Below are 27,020 nucleotides of genomic sequence, written 5' to 3'. Positions count from 1 at the left end.
ACGCTACCCTGGTATCGGAACAAGGTATTCACACTCAACTCCTCTCTGTTCCCATGGATGCCAGAGCATTGGACGGCCGCTCCATTGGTAGAGTCATGCACAGCACAGTTCCCATTAATCTGCAGATATCCGGTAATCCCAGTGAGTCAATACAGCTTCTCCTCATTGTGTCCCCTCACATCCCTGTTGTTTTGGGATTTTCTTGGCTCCAGAAGCACAACCCCAATATTGACTGTACCACGGGTTCAATCCTGGGTTGGAGTCCGTTCTGCCATTCACACTGCCTAAGACTGGCGCTGCCTTCCCTAGAACATCTACCTCCAGGATTAAGTACGGCCTCAGATCTCTCTGCCGTTCCAGCAGAGTATCATGACCAGCTGAAGGTTTTCAGCAAGGCTTGTGCTAAATCCCTTCCTCCACATCGTCCTTACGATTGTGCTATTGACCTCCTCCCGGGCACCACACCGCCTCGAGGTCAGCTATATTCCCTGTCTGACCCTGAGACCAAGGCCATGGAGGAGTACATTGAGGACTCTCTGGCGGCTGGGAGCATTCGCCCTTCTGCCTCTCCTGCCGGCACAAGGTTCTTCTTTGTGGAAAAGAAGGACAATAATGTTTATAGAGCTGTAATCTTCCGAATAAACACTTAAAGACCTAGTAATCTTTTACATCAGTGGCAGTCAATATTTAATCGTCACCTTATTTAGTCTCATCTGAAAGTTGTAAATTATTGGTTATCTTCACGAACCCTGGCTAACAAGTTGAATCAGCAATACAAAATTTGGTTAAATTATTTATTTACTAAATACCCAAATAATCACACAGAATTACATATACACAGAATACATTGATTACAAATTATGTCATCAAGGAAAACGTCCCTAGCGGATGCAACAGCTATGACTCCTGGTTACACAAAGAGAGGGGGGTTGGGTTTGAGTGAAAGAGCGGGAAGACTGAGTAACAAAGGGAGAAGCTATGCTATCGTAAATACAGTATCTTATGCATTCTAAATTACCACCCATTTGAAAAAGGAGAATGCAATAAATATTTACTCTGAGCTGCGCTTCGGTAGATTGTTCATAGATGGAAGACCGGGTGGTCCAGCATGGATCTCTGGTCATCTGAAGAACGTCTCTGGTGGTAAACTGGATAAGTTGTAGTAACGTAGTGTGTGTTAGACCGGATACGTTCATCCGTCCTTTCCTAGCCCATGTTTACAGTTGCTGCGCTAACGCAATGGCTAGGAGGTATCACTTCTTTAGTGAATAAGAGCTCAAAGTTCATTCCAAGTTGCCATACTTTAAGCTCATGCTATATTCTGGCTGGTATAGTCGGAATTCATCCTTCCGGCGTGTAGGTCGTCACCTTCACATTGAAATTCAGTGCTAATTTCGTCAGGTTCTTGCTGAGGTTGGCTTAGTTCTGTAGGTGGTCTTTGTCCTTTCAACGTGGGGACCTCAAGTCCACATGTCCTTGGAACAGGAAGTTACATTTTCGTCAAGGGCTTATATAGGATTGAGGGAGAGGGCCGTGTTTCATAGTTTACAACCAGTATCTGTTCACATGGGCAGGGCCACTGAGTTGAGCATAGTTCACTCATGAAAACCAATTCTCTCATTTAGGAGCTAAAAATTACATTTAATCTTTTCACAAATAGTTTCATATTTAAACATTTAAATTGCACAACAATTCAATGTGTAGATTTTCCAAGATACAGTTTATGTCGTCCTATCATCAGTAATCATGTCTCAGACGCCAACTGAACTGGCATCATATTCATTAAGTCCCAATGCATATTTTCAACTGGTTGGATTACCAAAATATGGTTCTGTTTCCCATCTTTTGATGTCACCAGACTCTCTCTCAATGTTAACAAAGGGATTTTCAGTAGAGTAGAGAGAGGAATGGGCTCCTGATGTCTCGGCCTTTGTCACCGGATGCATGGTGTGTGCTCAAAGCAAGACTCCGCGGCAAGCTCCGTCTGGCCTCCTTCAGCCACTCCCTGTTCCTCATCACCCCTGGTCCCATATTTACCTGGATTTTGTCACTGGACTTCCTCTGTCAGATGGCAACACTACCATTCTGACGGTGGTAGATAGGTTCTCAAAGGCCGCCCATTTCATCCCTCTTCCTAAGTTACCTTCAGTCAAGGAGACGGTCGACATTGTCTTGGATCGGGGTCCTCAGTTTCCGTCCCGATTCTGGAAGGCGTTCTGCACCCTTATCGGGTTGTCGGCCAGCCTGTCCTCCGGGTTTCATCCCCAATCCAATGGCCAGTCTGAGCGAGTCATTCAAGACATGGAGATGGCACTCAGGTGTCTTGTTGCCAGTAACCTGGAATCAGCAACTGGTCTGGGTGGAATATGCCAGGAACACTCTTCCCTGCTCAGCCACTGGACTCTCCCCTTTCGAATGCTCCATGGGGTATCAGCCTCCACTCTTCCCAGAGCAAGAAGTTGAGGTCAACATACCTTCAGCCCAGATGTTCATCCGCCGCTGTCGGCTCTTCTCAAGTCCATCTCCAGGTATCGTCGACAAGCTGATCACCACCGGACTCCGGCTTCCCACTATCGTATCGGACAGCGGGTATGGTTTTCCACTCGGGACGTGCCCCTCCGGGTGAAATCCCGCAAACTTTCCCCCCATTTCATTGGTCCTTTCCCCATTTCTAGAGTCCTTAGAGTCCTTTCTAGAGTCCTGTCACGCCCTGATCTGTTTCACCTGTTTTTGTTATTGTCTCCACCCACCTCCAGGTGTCACCTGTTTTTCTCATTAGTCCATGGGTATTTATTCCTGTGTTCCCTGTTTGTCTGTTGCCAGTTCGTCTTGTCAAGTCAACTAAATAAACTGATTCTGGAGATGCTCTATTTTTTCTTTGGGGGGGTGTTATGTTCTTATGCTTCCTTGTATTGTGTACTTCTTCTTTTACCATTGTATGTTTATGTTGTTGTTTTTTGCCATTGGTGCATCGTCAGGTACTACTTTTGCTGAGTAAAAATCACATAATTATTTATAAAATATACACTGTATATGTGTCACTAAATGCATGCTCTTCAACCGATTGCTGCCCGCACCTGCCCGCCCGCCTAGCATCACTACTCTGGATGGTTCTGACTTAGAATATGTGGACATCTACAAATACCTAGGTGTCTGGTTATACTGTAAACTCTCCTTCCAGACTCACTTTAAGCATCTCCAATCCAAAATTAAATCCGTATTCCTATTTTGGAACAAAGCCGCCTTTTGTAACATACCCTCGTAAAACTGACTATCCTACCGATCCTTGACTCGGCGATGTAATTTACAAAATAGCCTCAAACTCTACTCAGCAAATTGGATGTAGTCATTCACAGTGCCATCCCCAAAGCCCCATATACTAAACACCACTGCGACCTGTATGCTCTCGTTGGCTGGTCCTCGCTACATATTTGTCGCCAAACCCACTGGCTCCAGGTCATCTATCTGTAAGTCTTTGCTAGGTAAAGCTCCACCCTATCTCAGCTAACTGGTCACCATAGCAACGCCCACCCATAGCACGCAATCCAGAAGGTATATTTCACTGGTCATCCCCAAAATCAACACCTATTTAAGCCGCCATGCCTTCCAGTTCTCTGCTGCCAATGACTGGAACAAATTGAAAAAAATCTCTGAAGCTGGAGACCTCACTCCCTCACTAACCTTAAGCATCAGCTGTCAGAGCAGCTTACCGATCGCTGCAGCTGTACACAGCCCATCTGTAAATAGCACACCCAACTATCCCATCCCCATATTGTTATTTATTTTTTTGCTCTTTTGTACCCCAGTATCTCTACTTACACATCATCATCTGCACATCTATCACTCCAGTGTTAATGCTAAATTGTAATTATTTCAGATGTTACCAAGATGGCGAAGCAGTAAGACGTGTTTGTTTTCGTCCCATGTAAATATTGTCTTTTTCTGGGGGTTTTGTATACATTTCATTATATTTCAATCTCTTTTTTACCTTCCTGCAACCTGCCTCATCCAATGTGGTACAGATCTGCTATTTTTTGAACCTCTTAACTGGAACCTCCATCAGAAGCTAGCCAGCTAATAGTCTACTATTTTTTTGTCATTGTTAGCCACTGCTAGCAGTCTTTACCTTGGACTCCAGCCGCTTTAGCCCAGAAAGCCCAGATGATACCTGCCAGTCTGCACAGCACGATATCTGCCCTGAGCATATCGGACTGCCTTTTTTCCCACAACATCACCGGATTCCTGCCACAAGCTCTGGACCATTACGCCGGATCTTCGCAGCTAGCTAGTTGCTACCACGTGGCTATTGTGGCTAATGCCCTTGTCCAGAAGCATGCACCAGCTAGCCTCCAGTTAGCCTCGAGCTAGGCCCTTTCCTGCTAGCAAACAAAGTACACCAACTACAAAACCTCTCTTGCCAATTTGCCTGGACCCTTTGTCGACACGGAGTCCCACCGATCCATCACGACTGGTCTGATGGTCTGCTGACGTAATTCGGCCTAGGTGCTCTCAACCGGGCCTCTGCTGGATGTTGGTGTTGATCCATCTGCTAGCCCTGGCCTGCTAGCTTCCTGAACGCTGTGTCCCCCGCTCGCCTTGCATAGTAATCGACTACCGAACAGCTCCCTGTTTCATCTTTGCTGCTCATTGGACCCAATGATCACTCCGCTAAACAGCTGATGCCTGCTGGACTGTTTATTAACACGGTTAATTTTGTTTATCTGTCGGCCAAGCCTCAAACTCAGGCCCTGTGTGTAGCGAACTGACCCTCTCTGCCTATTCATCGCCATTTACCCATTGTTGTTGTCCTAGCTGTTTACCCGTTGTTGTCTCATCCGCTGATGTCTTAGCTCTCCCAATCAACACCTGTGTTTGCTTTATGCCTTTTTCTAACGTCACTATGCCTTGTATACTGTTGTTTAGGGCAGCTCTCATTGTTTTATTATACTGCGGAGCCCCTAGTCCTGCTCAACATGCCTCAGATAGCCCCATTGTCCAACCCCCCACAAATGCGGAGACCGTACCTAGCTTAACTGGCGCCTCCAGAGATGAAACCTCTCTCATCATCACTCAATGCCTAGGTTTACCCCCACTGTACTCGCACCCTACCATACCATTGTCTGTACATTATGCCCTGAATATATTCTACCACGCCCAGAAATCTTCTCCTTTTTTTCTCTGTTCCCAAAGCACTAGACGACCAGTTCTTATAGCCTTTAGCTGTACCCTCATCCTACTCCTCCTCAGTTCCTCTGGTGATGTAGAGGTTAACCTAGGCCCTGTGTGTCCCCAGGCACTCTCATTTGTTGACTTCTGCAACTGTAAATGCCTTGGTTTCATGCATATTAACATCAGAAGCCTCCATCAGAAGCCTCCTGCCCCCCATCCATCGTCAGAGTTTGTGCTGCTAGGTGACCTAAATTGGGATATGCTTAACACCCCGGACATCCTAAAATCTAAGATAGATGCCCTCAATCTCACAAATAATCAAGGAACCTACCAGGTACAACCCCAAATCCATAAACATGGGCACCCTCATAGATATCATCCTGACCAACTTGCCCTCAAAATACACCTCTGCTGTTTTCAACCAGGATCTCAGTGATGACTGCCTCATTGCCTACGACAGTTATGGGTCCGCGGTCAAACGATCACCCCTCATCACTGTCAAGCGCTCCCTAAAATACTTCTGTGAGCAGGCCTTTCTAATCGACCTGGCCTGGGTATCCTGGAAGGATATTGACCTCATCACGTCAGTAGAGGATGCCTGGTAGGTCTTTAAAAGTGCTTTCCTCACCATCTTAAATACGCATGTCCCTTTCAAAAAATGTAGAACGAAGAACAGAAATAGCCCTTGGTTCACTCCAGACTTGACTGCCCTTGACCAACACAAAAACACCCTGTGGCGTACTGCACTAGCTTCGAATAGTCCCCGCGATATGCAACTTTTCAGGGAAGTCAGGAACCAATACACAGAGTCAGTTAGGAAAGCAAAGGCTAGTTTTTTAAAACTAGCCTTGCATCCAGCAGCACTAAAACTACATTTGCATCCAGCAGCACTAATTCCAAAAGGTTTTGGGACACTGTAAAGTCCATGGAGAATAAGAGTACCTCCTCCTAGCTGCCCAGTGCACTGAGAATAGGAAACACTGTCACCACTGATAAATCCATGATAATCGAGAATTTCAATGAGCATTCCTCTACGGCTGGCCATGCTTTCCACCTGGCTACCGCAACCCCGGCCAACTGCTCTGAACCCCCCGCAGCAACTGGCCCAAGCCCTCACCTGCTTCTCCTTCACCCAAATCCAGACAGCTGATCTTCTGAAAGAGCTGCAAAATCTGGATCCCTACAAATCAGCTGGGCTAGACAATCTGGACCCTCTCTTCCTAAAATTATCCATCGCCATTGTTGCAACCCCTATTACTAGTCTGTTCAACCTCTTTTTCATATCGTTTGAGATTCCTTAATATTGGAAAGCAGCTGTGGTCATCCCCCTCTTCAAAGGGTGAGACACTCTTGACCCAAACTATTACAGACCTATATCCATCCTGCCCTGCCTTTCTAAAGTCTTCGAAAGCCAAGTGAACAAACAGATCACCGACCATTTCGAATCCCACCGTATATTCTCCGCTATGCAATCTGTTTTCCGAGGAGGTCACGGGTGCACCTCAGCCACGCTAAAGGTCCTAAATGATATCATAACCACCATCGATAAAAGACAGTACTGTGCAGCCGTCTTCATCGACCTGGCCAAGGCTTTCGACTCTATCAATCACCGTATTCTTATCGGTAGACTCAACAGCCTTGGTTTCTCAAATGACTGCCTCACCTGGTTCACTTACTACTTCTCAGATAGAGTATCAGTGTGTCAAATCAGAGGGCCTGTTGTCCGGACCTCTGGCAGTCTCTATGGGGGTGCCACAGGGTTCAATTCTCGGGCTGACTCTTTTCTCTGTATATATCAATGATGTCGCTCTTGCTGCGGGTGATTCTTTGATCCACCTCTACACAGAAGACATTCTGTATACATCTGGCCGTTCTTTGGACACTGTGTTAACAAACCTCCAAATGAGCTTCAATGCCATACAACACTCCTTCCATGGCTGCCAACTGCTCTTAAATGCTAGTAAAACTAAATGCATGCTCTTCAACCGATCGCTGCCCGCACCCGCCCGCTCGACTAGCGTCACTACTCTGGATGGTTCTGACTTAGAATATGTGGACAACTATAAATACCTAGGTGTCTGGCTAGACGGTAAACTCTCCTTCCAGACTCCTATTAAGCATCTCCAATCCAAAGTTAAATCTAGAATTGGCTTCCTATTTCGCAACAAAGCCTTCTTCACTCAAGCTGCCAAGCATACCCTCGTAAAATTGACTATCCTGCCGACTCTTGACTTTGGCGATGTCATTTTTCAAAACAGCATCCAACACTCTACTCAGCAAATTGGATGCAGTCTACCACAGTGCCATCCATCTTGTCACCAAAGCCCCATATACTACCCGCCACTGCGACCTGTGTGCTCTTGTTGGCTGGTCCTCGCTACATATTCGTTGCCAAACCCACAAAACCCAGGTAAAATACAATTTTAAAAATTGCCGCTATGGCCTATGTATTGCCTTCCCTCCCTAACCTTACTACATTTGCGCACACTGTACATAGATTTTTCTATTGTGTTATTGACTGTACGTTTGTTTATCCCATGTGTAACTTGTTTTTGTCGCCAGGTTGCAGTCGTAAATGAGAACTTGTTCTCAACTGGCCTACCTGGTTAAATGAAGGTGAAATAAAAAATAGACAAATAAAATATATATTGCACACTTTAGATTACATTAAGTAAATGGCTTATAAGGGTCTACATTAATCATCAACTGAGATATTAGTAAGTGCATGAACTCACACTCACAAATCCACTTATTAACAATCAATAAATATCCAATTCATGACATATATAAATAGATGTATAAATATGCATATAAATGGTGAGTCAAACCATTAATCAAACATTCACAAATGACTTGTAAATAATCTTATTTGTTGACAATACCTCCTTTATAACTGGTTTATAAGTACATTATAAAGGATTTATTAAGGTACCTTGACATAAAGTGTTCATAATAATTATTATTGATTATGATTATTCAACAATTATATGATTAATTTTGTGAATAAATGTGTAATAAATTACATTTGACTAGCGCTTCGACTGGAAGCCGGTGGAGTGTGCAGAGGAGTGGGGGCTGGTTAAAAACCAGGTGGGCTGCAGCATTCTGGATAAGTTGCAGGGGTTTGATGGCACAAGCTGGGAGCCCAGCCAACATTGAGTTGCTGTAGTCCAGACGGGAGAGGACAAGTACTTGGATTAGGACCTGCACCGCGTCACATCATCATTGGTCTTCCTCTTTTCAGACAAGAACACTCTGTGTTCTTTTGTCATGAGACTTCCACTCACACAATAGAACCACACATAACTATTCAAGCTGTATACATTAGCAAATGTGTCATTTTACCAAGTCAGTGCAATTAGACCACGACATGCTGTTTGAATAGTGAGGACATGGAATTCAGGTATTCACTTAATACCTGAATTCTCAGTAAGAGCCCAAAGGATAAGGAAATGAAATTCCATTCACATTGTAACGGCCGTTGTTGGTGGAAGAAGGTGAGGACCAAAGCGCAGCGTGGTACGTGTTCATGATGTTAATATTTAATTAATCAAACTGAACACTGAAATACAAAACAACAAACTGAACGAACGAAACCGAAACAGTTCTGTCTGGTGCAGAATACAAACACTCAACAGAAAATAATCACCCACAACTCAAGGGTGAAAACAGGCTACCTAAGTATGGTTCTCAATCAGGGACAACGATTGACAGCTGCCTCTGATTGAGAACCATACCAGGCCAAACACAGGTATCCCAAATCAAAGAAAAAAGAACATAGACTGCCCACCCCAACTCACGCCCTGACCATACTAAAACAAAGACAAAACAAAGGAACTAAGGTCAGAACGTGACACACATCTTACAATGAGAATATATATTGTATTAATTAATATAGGATTTAAAAAAAATAGCTATTAGAAAAAATGGGGGATTCATTGCCAAAAAAACTAACTAATTAGTCTTCCAGAGGAAAACATGATCAGTTCATTAACAGGTTTGTTAGAACCTGTTTGTGTCTCTAATCTAACTATGCCACAGTGCTTTTAAGTTTATTTTAGGATAATTGCTGAGGAGAGGTCAGATGATGATCCCGTAAGAATTGGTGCCTGTGGCCTCCTTATGAAATATCAAATAGCTGCTGCCTGACAAATAAGAGTAGAAGCATTCCTCTGTGTTGTCTTAACGACCCCAGGGGAGCCTATACTTTGTAATGTGTTCAGTTCGCAATATTCTCTCCCTCTGTTTCTCCACAAACTGTTGATGGAGCTCTCTCCCTCTCTCTCCCTGCATTTCTCTTCCTCTCTCACTATGTCCCTTTCTCTCTCGCTCTCCTTTTATCTCACTTAATTTCTTTGTTCCCTCTGCCTCTGCTGACACAGTGCTACTAGAGACCTTGAACCTTTTTCTCACATTTTATATTACCCAGATAGTTTGAGTTTTGAAGCTCTGACACCTCTTTCATTATCACAACAAACTAAGGTGAATGAGGAGTTTGCCCCACCTACAGAAGATCAGACTGAAGCGTATCCTCGGATTACTCAATACAGTGGCCTTCAAACACCACACTAAGACATTCAATCTCTCTCTCTGTCCTCCCACTTACTCTGTTCCACTGTTATAAATATACTGTATAATATGTTCCAACGGCTGCCTCTGACAGTTGATCTGCAGCATTCAGAATAGCATACAGTATCTTTGCAACTTTCAGTAACTGTTTTTCCTCACCAATCTGAGGTAGACAAGTCATCAAAGTGTCACTCATACAGTATGTTACACCTCTCTGAGGCATGGTCAGTACTGTCTCTCTGATCAACCTGGGCTGATAGCTGCTTCTCCACATACTTAGGTCAGTTTCTCTGTCAGGGAGGAAGAGGACCCAGGCAGTTGAAGTTATCCTCAAAATAATGGGGTGTCACCATCTGAGGCTCGCTTCTTGGGTGTTTCATGTTAGTGATATGTGAACGCTCAGCTTTTTGAAGCTGGCAGGTATGATATGATATAAAAGTGTGTCATGGCACATGACATCTGATATGAAAAAACTCTGCATCCTTGCAAGGAGCCTTTAAGTATAAAACAGGGTAGAGGAGGACGAGGAGGGAGGAATAGAAGGAGCTGAACGAGGGGTAGGAATGGGAGGAGGAGGGGGGAGAGCGAGAGAGGGAGGAGATTAAATTTAGCTGATTCTGCTGTTAATCACCAAAGTCAGATCAGACAAACTTCCTTCTTTGAAGTCTCAAACAAAAGTCTACTCACAAATCGCATCACAAATTAACTAAAAACAATTGTCTTCTCCCAATAGACTGCGGTCACGTTGTATAAATTATTGGAGACAAGCGCCGGGTTTTAATACTCCACCCAAAAACACAACATGCCATGAAAGACACAGGGACGAAGCCCAAAACAAACACGTTTACAAAAACACAGGGATGTAACCCAAACACATTAAATACACGGGACGAGACCCGTAATAACAATACACGGGACGGGACCCGTAACAACGAGTACAAAATACACGCAGCACGAAAGCCGAAACAACAAAGCGCAGGTACTCACAAGACCAATGGACATGGTAACAATAACCGACAAGACAATGGTGAACAGAGGGCACACATATACAATTACTAATCAATGGAATTGGAATCAGGTGTGCGTAATGAGACAGTTCAGTGACGCCTAGATGCCGGTGACGTAAACCTCCGGAACTGGTGCATGGAATAGGCATTAGTACCGGGGAATCCATGACAGCTGCAGCAATGCACATTTAATCACAGGGTAAACAAAAAGCATACACGTATTTAATCAAGATGCACATACCATGGGAAGAACCATTGAAACTGCTTTGTTGCCCAAGCTCTGAGCAAAAGCACTGCGACATGAGCATGTTACGCTGTGCCATAGTGCTAATAAAAGTTCAGCTGGTGTCTCACACTTGAAAGGAAAATGACTCTGTAAATACAGTGCCTTGCGAAAGTATTCGGCCCCCTTGAACTTTGCGACCTTTTGCCACATTTCAGGCTTCAAACATAAAGATATAAAACTGTATTTTTTTGTGAAGAATCAACAACAAGTGGGACACAATCATGAAGTGGAACGACATTTATTGGATATTTCAAACTTTTTTAACATATCAAAAACTGAAAAATTGGGCGTGCAAAATTATTCAGCCCCTTTACTTTCAGTGCAGCAAACTCTCTCCAGAAGTTCAGTGAGGATCTCTGAATGATCCAATGTTGACCTAAATGACTAATGATGATAAATACAATCCACCTGTGTGTAATCAAGTCTCCGTATAAATGCACCTGCACTGTGATAGTCTCAGAGGTCTGTTAAAAGCGCAGAGAGCATCATGAAGAACAAGGAACACACCAGGCAGGTCCGAGATACTGTTGTGAAGAAGTTTAAAGCCGGATTTGGATACAAAAATATTTCCCAAGCTTTAAACATCCCAAGGAGCACTGTGCAAGCGATAATATTGAAATGGAAGGAGTATCAGACCACTGCAAATCTACCAAGACCTGGCCGTCCCTCTAAACTTTCAGCTCATACAAGGAGAAGACTGATCAGAGATGCACCCAAGAGGCCCATGATCACTCTGGATGAACTGCAGAGATCTACAGCTGAGGTGGGAGACTCTGTCCATAGGACAACAATCAGTCATATATTGCACAAATCTGGCCTTTATGGAAGAGTGGCAAGAAGAAAGCCATTTCTTAAAGATATCCATAAAAAGTGTTGTTTAAAGTTTGCCACAAGCCACCTGGGAGACACACCAAACATGTGGAAGAAGGTGCTCTGGTCAGATGAAACCAAAATTGAACTTTTTGGCAACAATGCAAAACGTTATGTTTGGCGTAAAAGCGACACAGCTGAACACACCATCCCCACTGTCAAACATGGTGGTGGCAGCATCATGGTTTGGGCCTGCTTTTCTTCAGCAGGGACAGGGAAGATGGTTAAAATTGATGGGAAGATGGATGGAGCCAAATACAGGACCATTCTGGAAGAAAACCTGATGGAGTCTTCAAAAGACCTGAGACTGGGACGGAGATTTGTCTTCCAACAAGACAATGATCCAAAACATAAAGCAAAATCTACAATGGAATGGTTCAAAAATAAACATATCCAGGTGTTAGAATGGCCAAGTCAAAGTCCAGACCGGAATCCAATCGAGAATCTGTGGAAAAAACTGCTGTTCACAAATGCTCTCCATCCAACCTCACTGAGCTCGAGCTGTTTTGCAAGGAGGAATGGGAAAAAATTTCAGTCTCTCGATGTGCAAAACTGATAGAGACATACCCCAAGCGACTTACAGCTGTAATCGCAGCAAAAGGTGGCGCTACAAAGTATTAACTTAAGGGGGCTGAATAATTTTGCACGCCCAATTTTTCAGTTTTTGATTTGTTAAAAAAGTTTGAAATATCCAATAAATGTCGTTCCACTTCATGATTGTGTCCCACTTGTTGTTGATTCTTCACAAAAAAATACAGTTTTATATCTTTATGTTTGAAGCCTGAAATGTGGCAAAAGGTCGCAAAGTTCAAGGGGGCCGAATACTTTCGCAAGGCACTGTATATCTTGTTATGTTCCAGCCCTCATTAGACATGCAACAGACAGCCTTAAGGCTTAATGACTTAAGACAAAACAGAAAACAAAATACAGTACAGTGAGAAGCACAAACCATTTTAAATGGTCCTGAGGAACTACTATACAAAGGAAAGAGATTAAAGTAAAACATGGCAGTCTCTATAGCTTTGAACTCTTTGAACCAGCTATCCCTTATAGAAAATACACATTTTCTGTGTAACACCTGTAAAGCCTATGGCAGCGGGCTAGCAATCTAAAGCGCTAAGCTAGTGCTCCCTGTGGTATATCCTCCCTCACATGTTTGCTGTATTTATCCCTGTCTATACAGCAATTACAGAGCAGAGGAGGCTACAGTAGGGGAACAGACAGACTGACAGAGCATTTTCAGAGCTGGACAATTAAAATCACAGACAAGTGGAGACTATAGCCTTGGGGTACTGAGCATAGCCAGTCTGATTAGCATTTTGAGTGCAACAGCATGCATGATTTTGAGGTGTTGAGGAAAGACCAGGAAAAATGAAATAGCCCCCTGGCTCGAGCTCTTCATTAAATGTGCAGTGGGTTGAATGGGCATCAGTCATGGAAGACTAGTCTGTATATTCAAACGCACATCACAGGCATGGTGGACTGAAAAAAACATATAGGAATGAAGTAGGTCCCTCAGACAGGGTTGCATTTACTAGCCTAGTCAATGGTATGTGTTGGAGCAATCGTGTGTCCAGGTTAGGGAAGTGACAAAAACACATTTTCGTTTAAACTGCCAGTTTTTAACCGGTTTTCTCTTAAAACCTGAAAAAAATCATCATAATTCCACGTGAATTCACAATACACCTGCGCTGTTGCCAGCAATGGTTTGGGTCTCATGGTGCGTCCCTTTCAGATGGTTAAGCATTGCACCTGTAATACCATTACTGTACCTCAATTCCACCTCGCAAAGTTTGCATTTCCTTCTCTTTTAACTTCTCAAAGTATTACCATGCAGGACTTTGCTGCTGTTGCTTGCCTTCTCTGCAATTTTTCAAACTGAAAATACAACATATTTTTGGAACAGAGGAGACTGATTAGTTGCGATACTTCCGAGAACACAAACAATCGCATCTTTCATGGCGAGCTAGTGAGGGATAGAGAGAGAGGGTAAGGGCACACTATAGGCAGGTCAGCCACGAGGCAGACAGAGTCAAAATCATGCACTAGGCCTATGTATCGGCAATCAATCTGTATTTCTCAATGGAATGCTGTATCTCGCAATTTATTGGCTTGCTATGTCTCGCAACTTCAGTAAAACAGGCCCTATCATCAATGAATAGGCTAGGATATTTTACACACAAAAGACTGAAGACTGAACACAAACTTGCTTCATTAGCTAAGAGAAAGAGCAGGCTAACCAGCACGAAGGAAAGAGACGAGGGGGCAGGCAGAAAGAACTGTGGTGTGCATATACAGTATCTTGGTAATCTGTATCGCTTGTCTTGCATGCCTCACAAATTCACCAAAATAGCCTATAGTGCACCTCTCTGTTTTTATTTAAATTCCCTATTAGCCTATTATCTAGTTAGGCTATAACACGGAAAATGATCTGTTTTGTGATAACTGCACTATGAATGAAATTTTGTGGGGGGGGAAACCAAAAATGTAGGTTTTGTTTAGGTATTTTTCTTAACGTTAAGGATTCCAATTTAATTTAAATATTTTACTCTATTTCACTATTTAATTTCTTCATGAGTCCTGTAAGAGCAGGGTTTATTGGGATCTTTAGGGAGAATTAGTGGAGGAGGGCAGGAGTGGAGGAGAGGAGGAGTGGGATGCGCTGGCAGGAGGTGCAGCACCACTACTTACATATTGAGAGTTGTCCAGTGGCGCCATGGCCACAGTCTTGAAGTTGTCCATGAGCACCGCATCAAACTCCTGCAGGCCGGCGCTGGCGTACACCACCCGGTCCTTGACGAAGATGCTGATGGCTCGGAGCATGAAGGAGACAAACAGGTGGATGTGGATATAATTCCTGGTACAGTGGAGACGCCTGAAATAGAGCACAGACCCAGGAAAAGTTAGCAATAGTCCTTAAAGTCTCTTATAGCTGAGACAAAATGCAAGTAAGAACGTTGAAAAGCAGCGGGTAGCTGCGGTGTGTTAGCTATCACTTGCTGGGTGTCGACGAACGGTCATGATCCAACATATAAAATCGCCTGGAAATTAACAGAAAATGTCAGCAATATTCTTGTCAGAGGCCTGCTGGTTTTATCTGTTTGCCGTCACAGTGTGTCTCGTCTTGTAGCCCTTTCCTGCAGTCAATGACCAAAAGTGCCTTCTTTGGCCTTTATTTAATATTAATATGTTGTTAATATTTTTCAAAATGTAATCATTCATAAAGATTATTTAGAAGAAACAGATGAAAATCTGTTATTTCTATGTCAAACAGTTTTGTTATATTTCAGTCTTCTGTGATGTATATAATTATATAATGTCAAATTTGGATGCAAACTCAAAATTGAATAACCATAACCATGTGTGTGAGGTGTATACTTTTGTTTCAAAGTAGATTTGTTTAAGACTGATTTAGCCCACAGTAAAAGGTTAAGGCCAAGTCTTAAAGCCATTTCATCTCGGCTATTAAATCTGAACAAGGCATAATAGTCTCCCACACAATTTAGCTGGATTATAGACAAAATCGGTTACTCTTTGCTCAGAGGAAAGATACACTTTCCAAGCCACCCACTCACATTGATTCTGGGGACCGTTGAGTCAGTCCCTGAGTGTTCTCTCTGCAGTCTCTATTTCACTCTGTTCAAAAGCTCCATTAACTGGAGAAAGAGTATTCTTTCATCCAGAACCACTCTTAATAAAGAGATGTCTCCCACATCCATATAGTCCATATAAGCACTGGTCTTATACACTGATCATTCAAAACATTAAGAACACCTCTTTACATGACATAGACTGACCAGGTGAATGCTATGATCCTTTATTTGTGTCACTTGTTATATCCACTTCAATTAGTGTAGATCAATGGGAGGATTCAGGTTAAATAATGATTTTTAAGCTGAGACAATTGAGGCATTATATTTTTAACCTTTATTTAACTAGGCAAGTCAATTAAGAACAAATTATTATTTACATCAACAGCCTACCCCAGATGAACCCTAACCTGGACAATGCTGGGCCACCCTATGGGACTCCCAATCACGGCCTGCTGTGATAAAGCCTGGAATCGAACCAGGGGTTGTAGTGATGCCTGTAGCACTGAGCTGCAGAGCCTTAGATCACTGCCCCACTCAGGAGACATGGTGCCACGATAATTTTTATCCCAATGTCCTAACTGAACTATTTTATAAGTTTGAAAGACCCTGGTTAATGAAGAATTAGACAAAGCCCCCAGTCTGCAATAGATCAATCCTTTACTCAGAGAGTACTCTGACTTCAAAATTAGAACCCAGTCTTTTTATAACACACACACACACACACACACACACACACACACACACACACACACACACAACTGAATTCTTATCAATAGAAACTCCACCTTTCTTTTAGGTGGGCTGTATTTTTCCCACCGTTCACATTCCTAGTTTATCACTTTTCTACCGGCCTGGCAGTTTCTAGCCATTCCTCTCCTCCCTAGATTAGAGGGGCCTTTCTTTCCTGTTGTCAGTTTTCAGAGTTATAACTAGGTCATCTGCAGTTCAGTTGTCCTTTGTTGTCTCAACTATACATTTCTCACCTTGCTACATAGTAACACAATGTTTTTTGTCTTACACACACATTATTAGATTATAGTCTTATAATTCTAATACATTTCACACAGTTATACAGTTTCAGAGTGGAACACTTTAGCCATTATCTTATAACATACAAATGATTCTATCACATGGATTGTGTATGTTTGCCATTCAGAAGGTGAATAGGTAAGACCAAAAAATGTAAGTGCCTTTGAACGGGGTAGGCTGCTGGATTTTTCACACTCAACCTTTTCCTGTGTGTACTGTATCAATAATGGTTCATCACCCAAGGGACATCCAGACAACTTAACACAACTGTGGGATGCACATTGCTGGTACTATTTAATAAATCTGCAAGTTGAGGACATGCGAGATGTCTGTTTCTCAAACTAGACACTCTAATGTACTTGTCCTCTTGCTCAGTTGTGCACCGGGACCTCCCACTCCTCTTTCTATTCTGGTTAGAGCCAGTTTGTGCTGTTCTGTGAAGGGAGTAGTACACAGCGTTGTACGAGATCTTCAGTTGCTTGGCATTTCCTCGCATGGAATAGCCTTGACTTCTCAGAACAAGAGTAGAATGATGTGTTTCAGAAGAAAGTGCTGTTTTTGGACCTTTTGAGCCTGTAATCGAACCCACAAATGAAAATGCTCCAGATACTCAACTAGCCTAAAGAAGGACAGTTCACTTGCTTCTTTAATCAGGACAACAGTTTTCAGCTGTGCTAACAGAATTGCAAAAGGGTTTTTCTAATGATCAATTAGCCTTTCAAAATGATCAACTTGGATTAGTTATCACAACGTGCCATTGGAACACAGGAGTGATGGTTAATTATTAATGGGCCTCTGTACGCCTATGTAGATATTCCATTAAACATAAGCCACTTACAGTTATAATAGTCATTTACAACATTCACAATGTCTACACTGTATTTCTGATACATTTTCAATAATTTTAATGGACAAAAAATTTGATTTTCTTTAAAAAACAAGGAGATTTCTAAGTGACCCCAAACTTTCGAACGGTAGTGCTGCACTGCTCCAAAAAATAAAGGGAACACTAAAATAACACATCCTAGATTTGAATGAATGAAATATTCTTATTAAATACTTTTTTCTTTACGTAGTTGAATGTGCTGACAACAAAATCACACAAAAATTATCAATGGAAATCAAATTTATCAACCCATGGAGGTCTGGATTTGGAGTGACACTCAAAATTAAAGTGGAAAACCACACTACAGGCTGATCCAACTTTGATGTAATGTCCTTAAAACAAGTCAAAATGAGGCTCAGTAGTGTGTGTGGCCTCCACGTGCCGGTATGACCTCCCTACAACGCCTGGGCATGCTCCTGATGAGGTGGCGGATCGTCTCCTGAGGGATCTCCTCCCAGACCTGGACTAAAGCATCCGCCAACTCCTGGACAGCCTGTGGTGCAACGTGGCGGTGGTGGATGGAGCGAGACATAATGTCCCAGATGTGCTCAATTGGATTCAGGTCTGGGGAACGGGCGGGCCAGTCCATAGCATCAATGCCTTCCTCTTGCAGGAACTGCTGACACACTCCAACCACATGAGGTCTAGCATTGTCTGGCATTAGGAGGAACCCAGGGCCAACCGCACCAGCATATGGTCTCACAAGGGGTCTGAGGATCTCATCTTGGTACCTAATGGCAGTCAGGCTACCTCTGGCGAGCACATGGAGGTGCTGTGCGGCCCCCCAAAGAAATGCCAACCCACACCATGACTGACCCACCGGCAAACCGGTCATGCTGGAGGATGTTGCAGGCAGCGGAACGTTCTCTACTGCGTCTCCAGACTCTGTCACGTCTGTCACGTGCTCAGTGTGAACCTGCTTTAATCTGTGAAGAGCACAGGGCGCCAGTGGCGAATTTGCCAATCTTGGTGTTCTCTGGCAAATGCCAAACATACTGCACGGTGTTGGGCTGTAAGCACAACCCCCACCTGTGGACGTCGGGCCCTCATACCACCCTCATGGAGTCTGTTTCTGACCATTTGAGCAGATACATGCACATTTGTGGCCTGCTGGAGGTCATTTTGCAGGGCTCTGGCAGTGCTCCTCTTGCTCCTCCTTGCACAAAGGCGGAGGTAGCGGTCCTGCTGCTGGGTTGTTGCCCTCCTACGGCCTCCTCCACGTCTCCTGATGTACTGGCCTGTCTCCTGGTAGCGCCTCCATGCTCTGGACACTACGCTGACAGACACAGCAAACCTTCTTGCCACAGCTCGCATTGATGTACCATCCTGGATGAGCTGCACTACCTGAGCCACTTGTGTGGGTTGTAGAGTCCGTCTCATGCTACCACTAGAGTGAAAGCACCGCCAGCATTCAAAAGTGACCAAAACATCAGCCAGGAAGCATAGGAACTGAGAAGTGGTCTGTGGTTACCACCTGCAGAACCACTCCTTTATTGGGGGTGTCTTGCTAATTGCCTATAATTTCCACCTGTTGTCTATTCCATTTGCACAACAGCATGTGAAATGTATTGTCAATCAGTGTTGCTTCCTAAGTGGACAGTTTGATTTCACAGAAGTGTGATTGACTTGGAGTTACATTGTGTTGTTTAAGTGTTCCCTTTATTTTTTTGAGCAGTGTATATATATATACACCATTGAGACCGTGTCTGCTCCTCGACCTGGGTTGGGCAAAACTAAACATGGCGGTGTTCGCCTTAGCAATCTCACTAGGATAAAGACCTCCTCCATTCCTGCCATTATTGAAAGAGATCGTGATACCTCACATCTCAAAATAGGGCGACTTAATGTTAGATCCCTTACTTCAAAGGCAGTTATAGTCAATGAACTAATCACTGATCATAATCTTGATGTGATTGGCCTGACTGAAACATGGCTTAAGCCTGATGAATTTCCTGTGTTAAATGAGGCCTCACCTCCTGGTTACACTAGTGACCATATCCCCTGTGCATCCCGCAAAGGCGGAGGTGTTGCTAACATTTACAATAGCAAATTTCAATTTACAAAAAAAAAGGCATTTTCATCTTTTGAGCTTCTATTTATGAAATCTATGCAGCCTATTCAATCTCTGTTTATAGCTACTGTTTACAGGCCTCCTGGGCCATATACAGCGTTCCTCATTGAGTTTCCTGAATTCCTATCGGACCTTGTAGTCATAGCAGATAATATTCACATTTTTGGTGACTTTAATATTCACATGGAAAAGTCCACAGACCCACTCCAAAAGGCTTTCGGAGCCATCATCAACTCAGTGAGTTTTGTCCAACATGTCTCTGGACCTACTCACTGTCACAGTCATACTCTGGACCTAGCTTTGTCCCATGGAATAAATGTTGTGGATCTTAATGTTTTTCCTCATAATCCTGGACTATCAGACCACCATTTTATTACGTTTGCAATTGCAACAAATAATCTGCTCAGAACCCAACCAAGAAGCATCAAAAGTCATGCTATAAATTCCCAGACAACACAAAGATTCCTTGATGCCCTTCCAGACTCCCTCTACCTACCCAAGGACGTCAGAGGACAAAAATCAGTTAACCACCTAACTGAGGAACTCAATTTAACCTTGCGCAATACCCTAGATGCAGATGCATTCCTAAAAATAATAAACATTTCTCATAAGAAACTAGCTTCCTGGTATACAGAAAATACCCGAGCTCTGAAGCAAGCTTCCAGAAAATTGGAACGGAAATGGCGCCACACCAAACTGGAAGTCTTCCGACTAGCTTGGAAAGACAGTACTGTGCAGTATTGAAGAGCCCTTACTGCTGGTAAGGGTTCTTCGATCATCCTATTTTTCCAACTTAATTTAAGAAAATAAGAACAATCCGAAATGTATTTTTGATACTGTCGCAAAGCTAACTAAAAAGCAGCATTCCCCAAGTGAGGATGGCTTTCACTTCAGCAGTAATAAATTCATTAACTTCTTTGAGGAAAAGATCATGATTATCAGAAATCAAATTGCGGACTCCTCTTTAAATCTGCGTATTCCTCCAAAGCTCAGTTGTCCTGAGTCTGCACAACTCTGCCAGGACCTAGGATCAAGAGAGACACTCAAGTGTTTTAGTACTATATCTCTTGACACAATGATGAAAATAATCATGGCCTCTAAACCTTCAAGCTGCATACTGGACCCTATTCCAACTAAACTACTGAAAGAGCTGCTTCCTGTGCTTGGCCCTCCTATGTTGAACATAATAAACGGCGCTCTATCCTCCAGATGTGTACCAAACTCACTAAAAGTGGCAGTAATAAAGCCTCTCTTGAAAAAACCCAGCCTTGACCCGGAAAATGAAAAAAAATATCGGCCTATATTGAATCTCCCATTCCTCTAAAGATTTTAGAAAAAGCTGCCTTCCTGAAGACAAACAATGTATAAAAAATGTTTCAGTCTGGTTTTAGACCCCATCATAGCACTGAGACTGCACTTGTGAACGTAGTAAATTACATTTTAATGGCGTCAGACCAAGGCTCTGCATCTGTCCTCATGCTCCTAGACCTTAGTTCTGCTTTTGACACCATCGATCACCACATTCTTTTGGAGAGATTGTAAACAATTGTTCTACACGGACAAGTACTTTCTGAAAGATATCAATTTGTCTCTGTGGATGGTTTGTCCTTTGACAATCAATTACATGTTTCAGTGTTACTCAAGGTTTCGTTTTAGGATCACTATTGTTTTCACTATATAAAGTGCATTCGGAAAGTATTCAGACCCCTTGACTTTTTCAAAATGTTGTTATGTTCAGCCTTATTCTAAAATGGTTACGTTACAGCCTTATTCTACCTCTTGGTGATGTAATTCGGAAACGCAATGTAAACTTTCACTGCTATGCGACGACACACAGCTGTACATTTTGATGAAACATGGTGAAGCCCCAAAATTGCCTACCCAGGAAGCCTGTGTTTCAGATAGAAGGAAGTGGAAAGCGGCAAATGTTTTACTTTTAAACTCAGACAAAACAGAGATGCTAGTTCTAGGTCCCAAGAAACAAAGAGATCTGCTGTTGGATATGACAATTAACTTAACCATTTTTTTTCCCCACATTCTCTCCCCAATTTCGATCTTGTTTCATCGCTGCAACTCCCCAACAGGCTTAGGAGAGGCAAAGGTCGAGTCATGCATCCTCCAAAACATTTTCAAGTGTACTGTGATCCTGCCGCTACTGTTTCTAAGTAAAGTATTATGTTTATCCTTAACCACTGATTCCTCGTCTGGTCTCTTCTCTACACCTGAGTCCAACCTCACCAGGTCACAGCAAGCTTCTTCCTCAACATGGACCCAGCAGAGATCAACCAAATCCAGAATGCTATAACCCACCAAGGAGCACTGCTGGGGCGGCAGCAAGAACAACTCTCCCAAATATCAGAGACCCTCCGGGCACTTACCGGTTCCCTCCAACCACGGCCCAACCCCAACCCAGGAGGAGCCAATGCCCAAGTCTCATCGCCCAGTGCTACAGTCGTCGCCGTATTTCCTCCAGGGAACCTGCACCGGAAACCTAAGATCCCAGCCTCTATGGCCTATTTATTGCCTTCCCTCCCTACTCTTCTACATTTGCACATACATAGATTTTTCTAGCGTGTTATTGACTGTACGTTTGTTTATGTGTAACTCTGTGTTGTTGTTTTTGTCGCACTGCTTTGTTTTATCTTGGCACGGGCACAGTTGTAAATGAGAACTTGTTCTCAACTGGCCTACCTGGTTAAATAAAGGTGAAATAAAAAATATTTTTAAAAGAAATGACCAAGACTTCGCCAGAGAATAACAAATCCCCTGCGTGGAATGTCCCATCCCTCTGCAGATTCAAGCCCTCAATGGACGCCCCATCGGCCAGGTGGAATATCAGACCAAGCCCATTCTACTGCAGGTTGGGATGAACCACTCAGAGACTTAGTTTTCTTTGAATCACTGCTCCCAAGATCCCCCATATCCTAGGGTACCCCTGGCTACTGCTACATAACCCATAACCCTCCGACTGCCCTTCCTAAGTCTCTTCCAGAACCTGAACCCATGCAGCTCAGCCGGGCCTGTCTCTCACCTGAGGAGAGGCAGCAACAAATCAGCGCTAGGAGCTGCCTATACTGTGGCCAGGTTGGTCACATCATCTCCACTTGTTCCCCAGCAAATGGAGGTGGCTCGGCAGTAGTGGGGCAGCTCCCCCCAGACCCTTGCTAGACGGCACCCTTGTGTGGCAGAGCCAGGCTTTTCCTCTGCCTTCCCTCATCAACTCGGGCGCCAACAAGAGTTTCCTGGACTGAGGTGTCGTTATCCAGTAGGGCCTGGAAACTGTTCCACTCGATTCACCCCTCGATGCCAACGCTCTCAATGGACAGCTCCATGCCCGTGTCTGTGAGAGAACGGTCCCTGTCATCCTGCATCTCTCTGGGAATCACCAGGAAAGAATCCGTCTCCACATAATCAACTGCCTTCGCTCTCCCCTGGTCCTGGGTCATCCTTGGTTAAATCTGCACAATCCACAGATCGACTGGACCACTGGAAAGGTAACCACTTGGAGTACATTCTGTCACTCAAAGTGTCTAAGTTCTGCCCTTGCCCCTGCCTTGTCTGTGCCCCAGTCCATTCCAGAACCTCCGGACCTGTCATCAGTTCCTCTCGAGTATCACGATCTAGCTACTGTGTTCAGCAAACACCATGCCCCATCGCTGCCGCCTCATCGGCCATACTACTGTGCCATTGACCTCCAGCCTGGAGCTCCTTTCCTCTGTAGCCGGTTGTATAACCTCTCTCGCCCCGAGCAGGAGGCCATGGTGGGGTACATCCAGGATTCCCTGTCTGCAGGACATGTCAGGCCTTCTTCCTCTTCGGTGGGTGCTGGTTTTTTCTTTGTGAAGAAAAAGGATGGGTCGCTGAGGCCATGCATAGACTTCCGTGGGCTGAATAACATCACTGCAAAGAACAAGTACCGCTTGCCACTCATCAGTTATGCTTTTGCCCCCCTCAATGGTGCTGTGGTGTTCACCAAACTCGACGTCCAGAATGCTTATCATCTGGTCTGCATCAGAGAGGGGGACGAGTGGAAAACGACATTCAACACACCACTTGGACACTTTGAGTATTTGGTCATGTCTTTTGGTCTCACTAACGCCCCTGCTGTTTTTCAGAGCCTAGTCAATGATGTACTGAGGGATGTGATTGGATGCTTCGTTTTTGTCCATGTGGATGACATTCAGATTTTTTGAAGGACTCTGAGGCTCACCAGCAACACGTTCGCCAAGTTATCCAACGGCTGTTGGAGAATATGCTTTTTGTATTTCCTGGGTTACATTATTGCACAGGGACATTTACGCATGGATCCCATCAAGGTCAGGGCAGTCACAGTTGCCTGCGCCGAGTTAAGAATTTGTTCTTAACTGTCTTGCCTAGTTAAAAAAAGGTTCAATAAAAAACATTTAAACCTGATGCAACTACAACGTTTCCTGGGTTTTGCAAATGTTTACAGATGATTAATCCACAACTACAGCCATCTGGCAGCACTTCTCACCACTCTCACCTCCACCTCCACTCCGTTCCACTGGACCCCTGAAGCAGAGGCAGTGTTCCTGGAACTCAAGTGCCGCTTCACTTCCGCTCCAGTCGTCACTCAGCCAGACCCAGAACTCTAGTTCATCGTGGAGGTGGATGCCTCCGTCAACGGGGTAGGTGCTGTTATGTCCCAACTCTGATCAGAAGCTCCATTGTTTTCCCGTAATCTCTCACCTTCCGAGATAATTTTGGACATCGGTACCCAGGAACTTCAGGCAGTTAAGCTAGCTCTTGAGGAATGGCGTCACTGGAGGGTTCTATTCTCCACTTCATTGTGTGGACGGACCACAAAAACCTGTCCTACATCCAGACCACCAAGCGTCTAAATTCCCGGCAAGCCAAGTGGCATTGTTCTTCGGGAGATTCAACTTCATACTCACTTACCGCCCCGGTTCAAGGAATACCAAGCCTGACGCCCTTTCCCGCCAGTTCAACACCAACAACACTGGTTCCGAGATTGAGTCCCGCATTCGCCAGGCTCAGCAGAACCAGAACCCTCTTCCCATACCCAGTCACTCCTGGTCACACACAGCTCTGGATTTCGTCACTGGCCTTCCCCCATCCAATGGTAAGTCAGACATCCTCACCATAATTGACAGATTTTCCACAGCGGCTCTCTTTATTCCGTCCTCCAGGGAGACTGCGGACCTGCTGGTATCCCATGTGTTTTGTCTGCATGGCATTCCTACTGACATTGTTTCCGACAGGGGACCCCAGTTCACATCCCAGGTATGGAGATCCTTCTGTTCAGCATTGGGTATCACCCCCAGACCAATGGCAAGACCGAACGGGCCAACCAGGAGATGGAGACTGCGCAACTTGGGATAACCCTTCCTCCTGGAGTGCTCAGCTACCCTGGGTGGAATATGCCCACAACACCCTCACCAACACCTTGTCAGGTATGACACCCTTTGAGTGTGCTCAGAGTTATCAACCCCCCCCTTATTCCCCGCCCAAGAGTTTGAGGTGGCGGTTCCTCAGTCAATGACAATATGCGCCGTTGTCATCGCGCCTGGAGGAAGGCCTGGGATGCCCTTCTTCGTGCCGCCGCCAGGATCTAGTCCAAAGCCAACAGTTGCCGTGCCTCAGCCCCAGTCTACACTTCAGGCCAAAAGGTATGGCTCTCATCGAAGGACCTGCAATTGAAGATGGCTTCTAAGAAACTTTCCCCGATTCATTGGTCCCTTTGAAATGGATAGTACCACCTATCCCTCTTCTATGCGCCTGAAACCCCCAGCCTCTCTCAAGATCCACCCTACCTTCCATGTATCCCTGTCAGTTCCAGTCCCCTGTCTACTCCTGCAACAGCTCCTACATCCCCTCGGCTCATCAATGACCATCCTGTCTGTACCATCAGCAGCTTCTGGACGTGTGCCGTCGGGGCCGCGGCTGGTAGTACCTGGTGGACTGGGAGGGATATGGGCCTGCGGAGCGCCTCCCTCTTACGTGCTTTCAACACCTCGCACCCAGATAAGCATGGTCAGGCACCAGGTGGCACCTTAGAGGGGGGGTACTGTTACATCTGCTCCTGCCACGCCCTCTACTTCTCCTCCTGTGTCCCCCTTAACTGCCGCCACTCCCCCAGTGCTCTGTTCCTGCTTAGATCCTGTTTTTGTGGCATGCCTGTTTTCCCTTGCCTTACACTGTTTTACTCTCCGCTACAGTTCTGCCCGCTCTGACTTTGGCCCCTGACTCTAGTCCCACGTCTCATCAGTCCCGATACCCTGTCCTGGACCCCCCACTCTACTGCTTCCTTGGATTCCTCTCCGGACCTGCTTACCCAGTCCAAACTCCCCTCGCTCCAGCCTCAGCCTCAACATCTGGCTTCCTGTATTCCGCTCGAGCTTCCCGCTGTGTTTCATTAAATATCTTGGTTACCTCATCCCAGCCTCCTCGTCTGAGTCTGCTCTTGGGTTAACCTTACTAGGGTATGTGTGACGCGTCCCACCTGGCCAACAGTGAAATTGCAGAGCGCCCAATTCAAATACAGAAATACTCATTATAAAAATTCAGAAAACATAGAAGTATTTTACATAGGTTTAAAGATGAACTTCTTGTGAATCCAACCATGTGTCAGATTTCAAAAAGGCTTTACAGCGAAAGCATACCTTACAATTATTTGAGAACATCGCCCAACAAACAAATAATTACAAACAGTAACCAGCCAAGTAGAAGAGTTACACAAGTCAGAAATAGAGATAAAAATTAATCACTTACCTTTGATGATCTTCATATGATTGCTCTCAGAAGACATTCATTTACTCAATAAATGTTTGTTTTATTCGATAAAGTCTCTTTATATCCAAAAACCTCCATTTTGTTTGCGCGTTTTCTTCAGTAAACTACAGGCTCAAACGCAGTCACAACAGGCAGACAAAAAAATCCCAATTGTATCCGTAAAGTTCATAGAAACATGCCAAACGATGTTTATATTCAATCCTCAGGTTATTTTTAACCTAAATAATGGATAATATTTCAACCGGACAATAATGTCGTCAATATAAAAGGTAAACTAGAAAGGCACTCTCTCGGTCGTGCGCATGAAAAAGCTCTGTGACACTGCAAGGTCCACTCATTTAGACTGCTCTTACTCCCTAATTTTTCAGAATACAAGCCTGAAACAATTTCTAAAGACTGTTGACATCTAGTGGAAGGCAGATGAACTGCAATTTGAGTCCTAAGTCAATGGCTACTGTAATGGCATTGAATAGAATACTACAAAACAATAACAAATCCTACTTCCTGGATGGATTTTTCTCAGGTTTCCGCCTGCCAAATCAATTCTGTTATACTCACAGACACTATTTTAACAGTTTTGGAAACTTTTGTTTTCTATCCAAATCTACCAATTATATGCATATCCTATCTTCTGGGCCTGAGAAGCAGGCAGTTTAATGTGGGCACGCTTTTCATCCAAAATTCCAAATGATGCCCCCTACCCTAGAGAAGTTAACTTGTTACGCTCAACGTGACACAAGGTTTTCATGCAGATGGCAACTTGTTA

At 44.3% G+C, this 27,020-nt stretch overlaps 2 protein-coding genes across 2 annotated transcripts in view; one reads left to right on the top strand and one right to left on the bottom strand.

Annotated features, from left to right (window-relative positions):
* Window positions 1–27,020, bottom strand: part of LOC139406057 (parathyroid hormone 2 receptor-like) — a 107,354-nt gene that overhangs the window by 59,437 nt on the left and 20,897 nt on the right. Inside the window, exon 6 of the mRNA XM_071148520.1 lies at window positions 14,593–14,776. Within this exon, the coding sequence (XP_071004621.1) occupies window positions 14,593–14,776 (184 nt within the window). The remainder of the gene's footprint in view (window positions 1–14,592; window positions 14,777–27,020) is intronic.
* On the top strand, window positions 19,241–20,508 carry LOC139405557 (uncharacterized; the record flags this gene model as incomplete). Its single annotated transcript, XM_071147974.1, has 2 exons — window positions 19,241–19,857; window positions 20,469–20,508. Coding segments are annotated over 2 exons (657 nt in total), but the record flags the coding sequence as incomplete, so codon positions are not given.

The sequence above is a fragment of the Oncorhynchus clarkii genome, chromosome 3, assembly GCF_045791955.1.
Source record: "Oncorhynchus clarkii lewisi isolate Uvic-CL-2024 chromosome 3, UVic_Ocla_1.0, whole genome shotgun sequence".
In the NCBI taxonomy this organism is placed as follows: Eukaryota; Metazoa; Chordata; class Actinopteri; order Salmoniformes; family Salmonidae; genus Oncorhynchus; species Oncorhynchus clarkii.
Note: the sequence above shows the minus strand (reverse complement) of the source record. Positions and strands in the feature narration are given on the sequence as shown.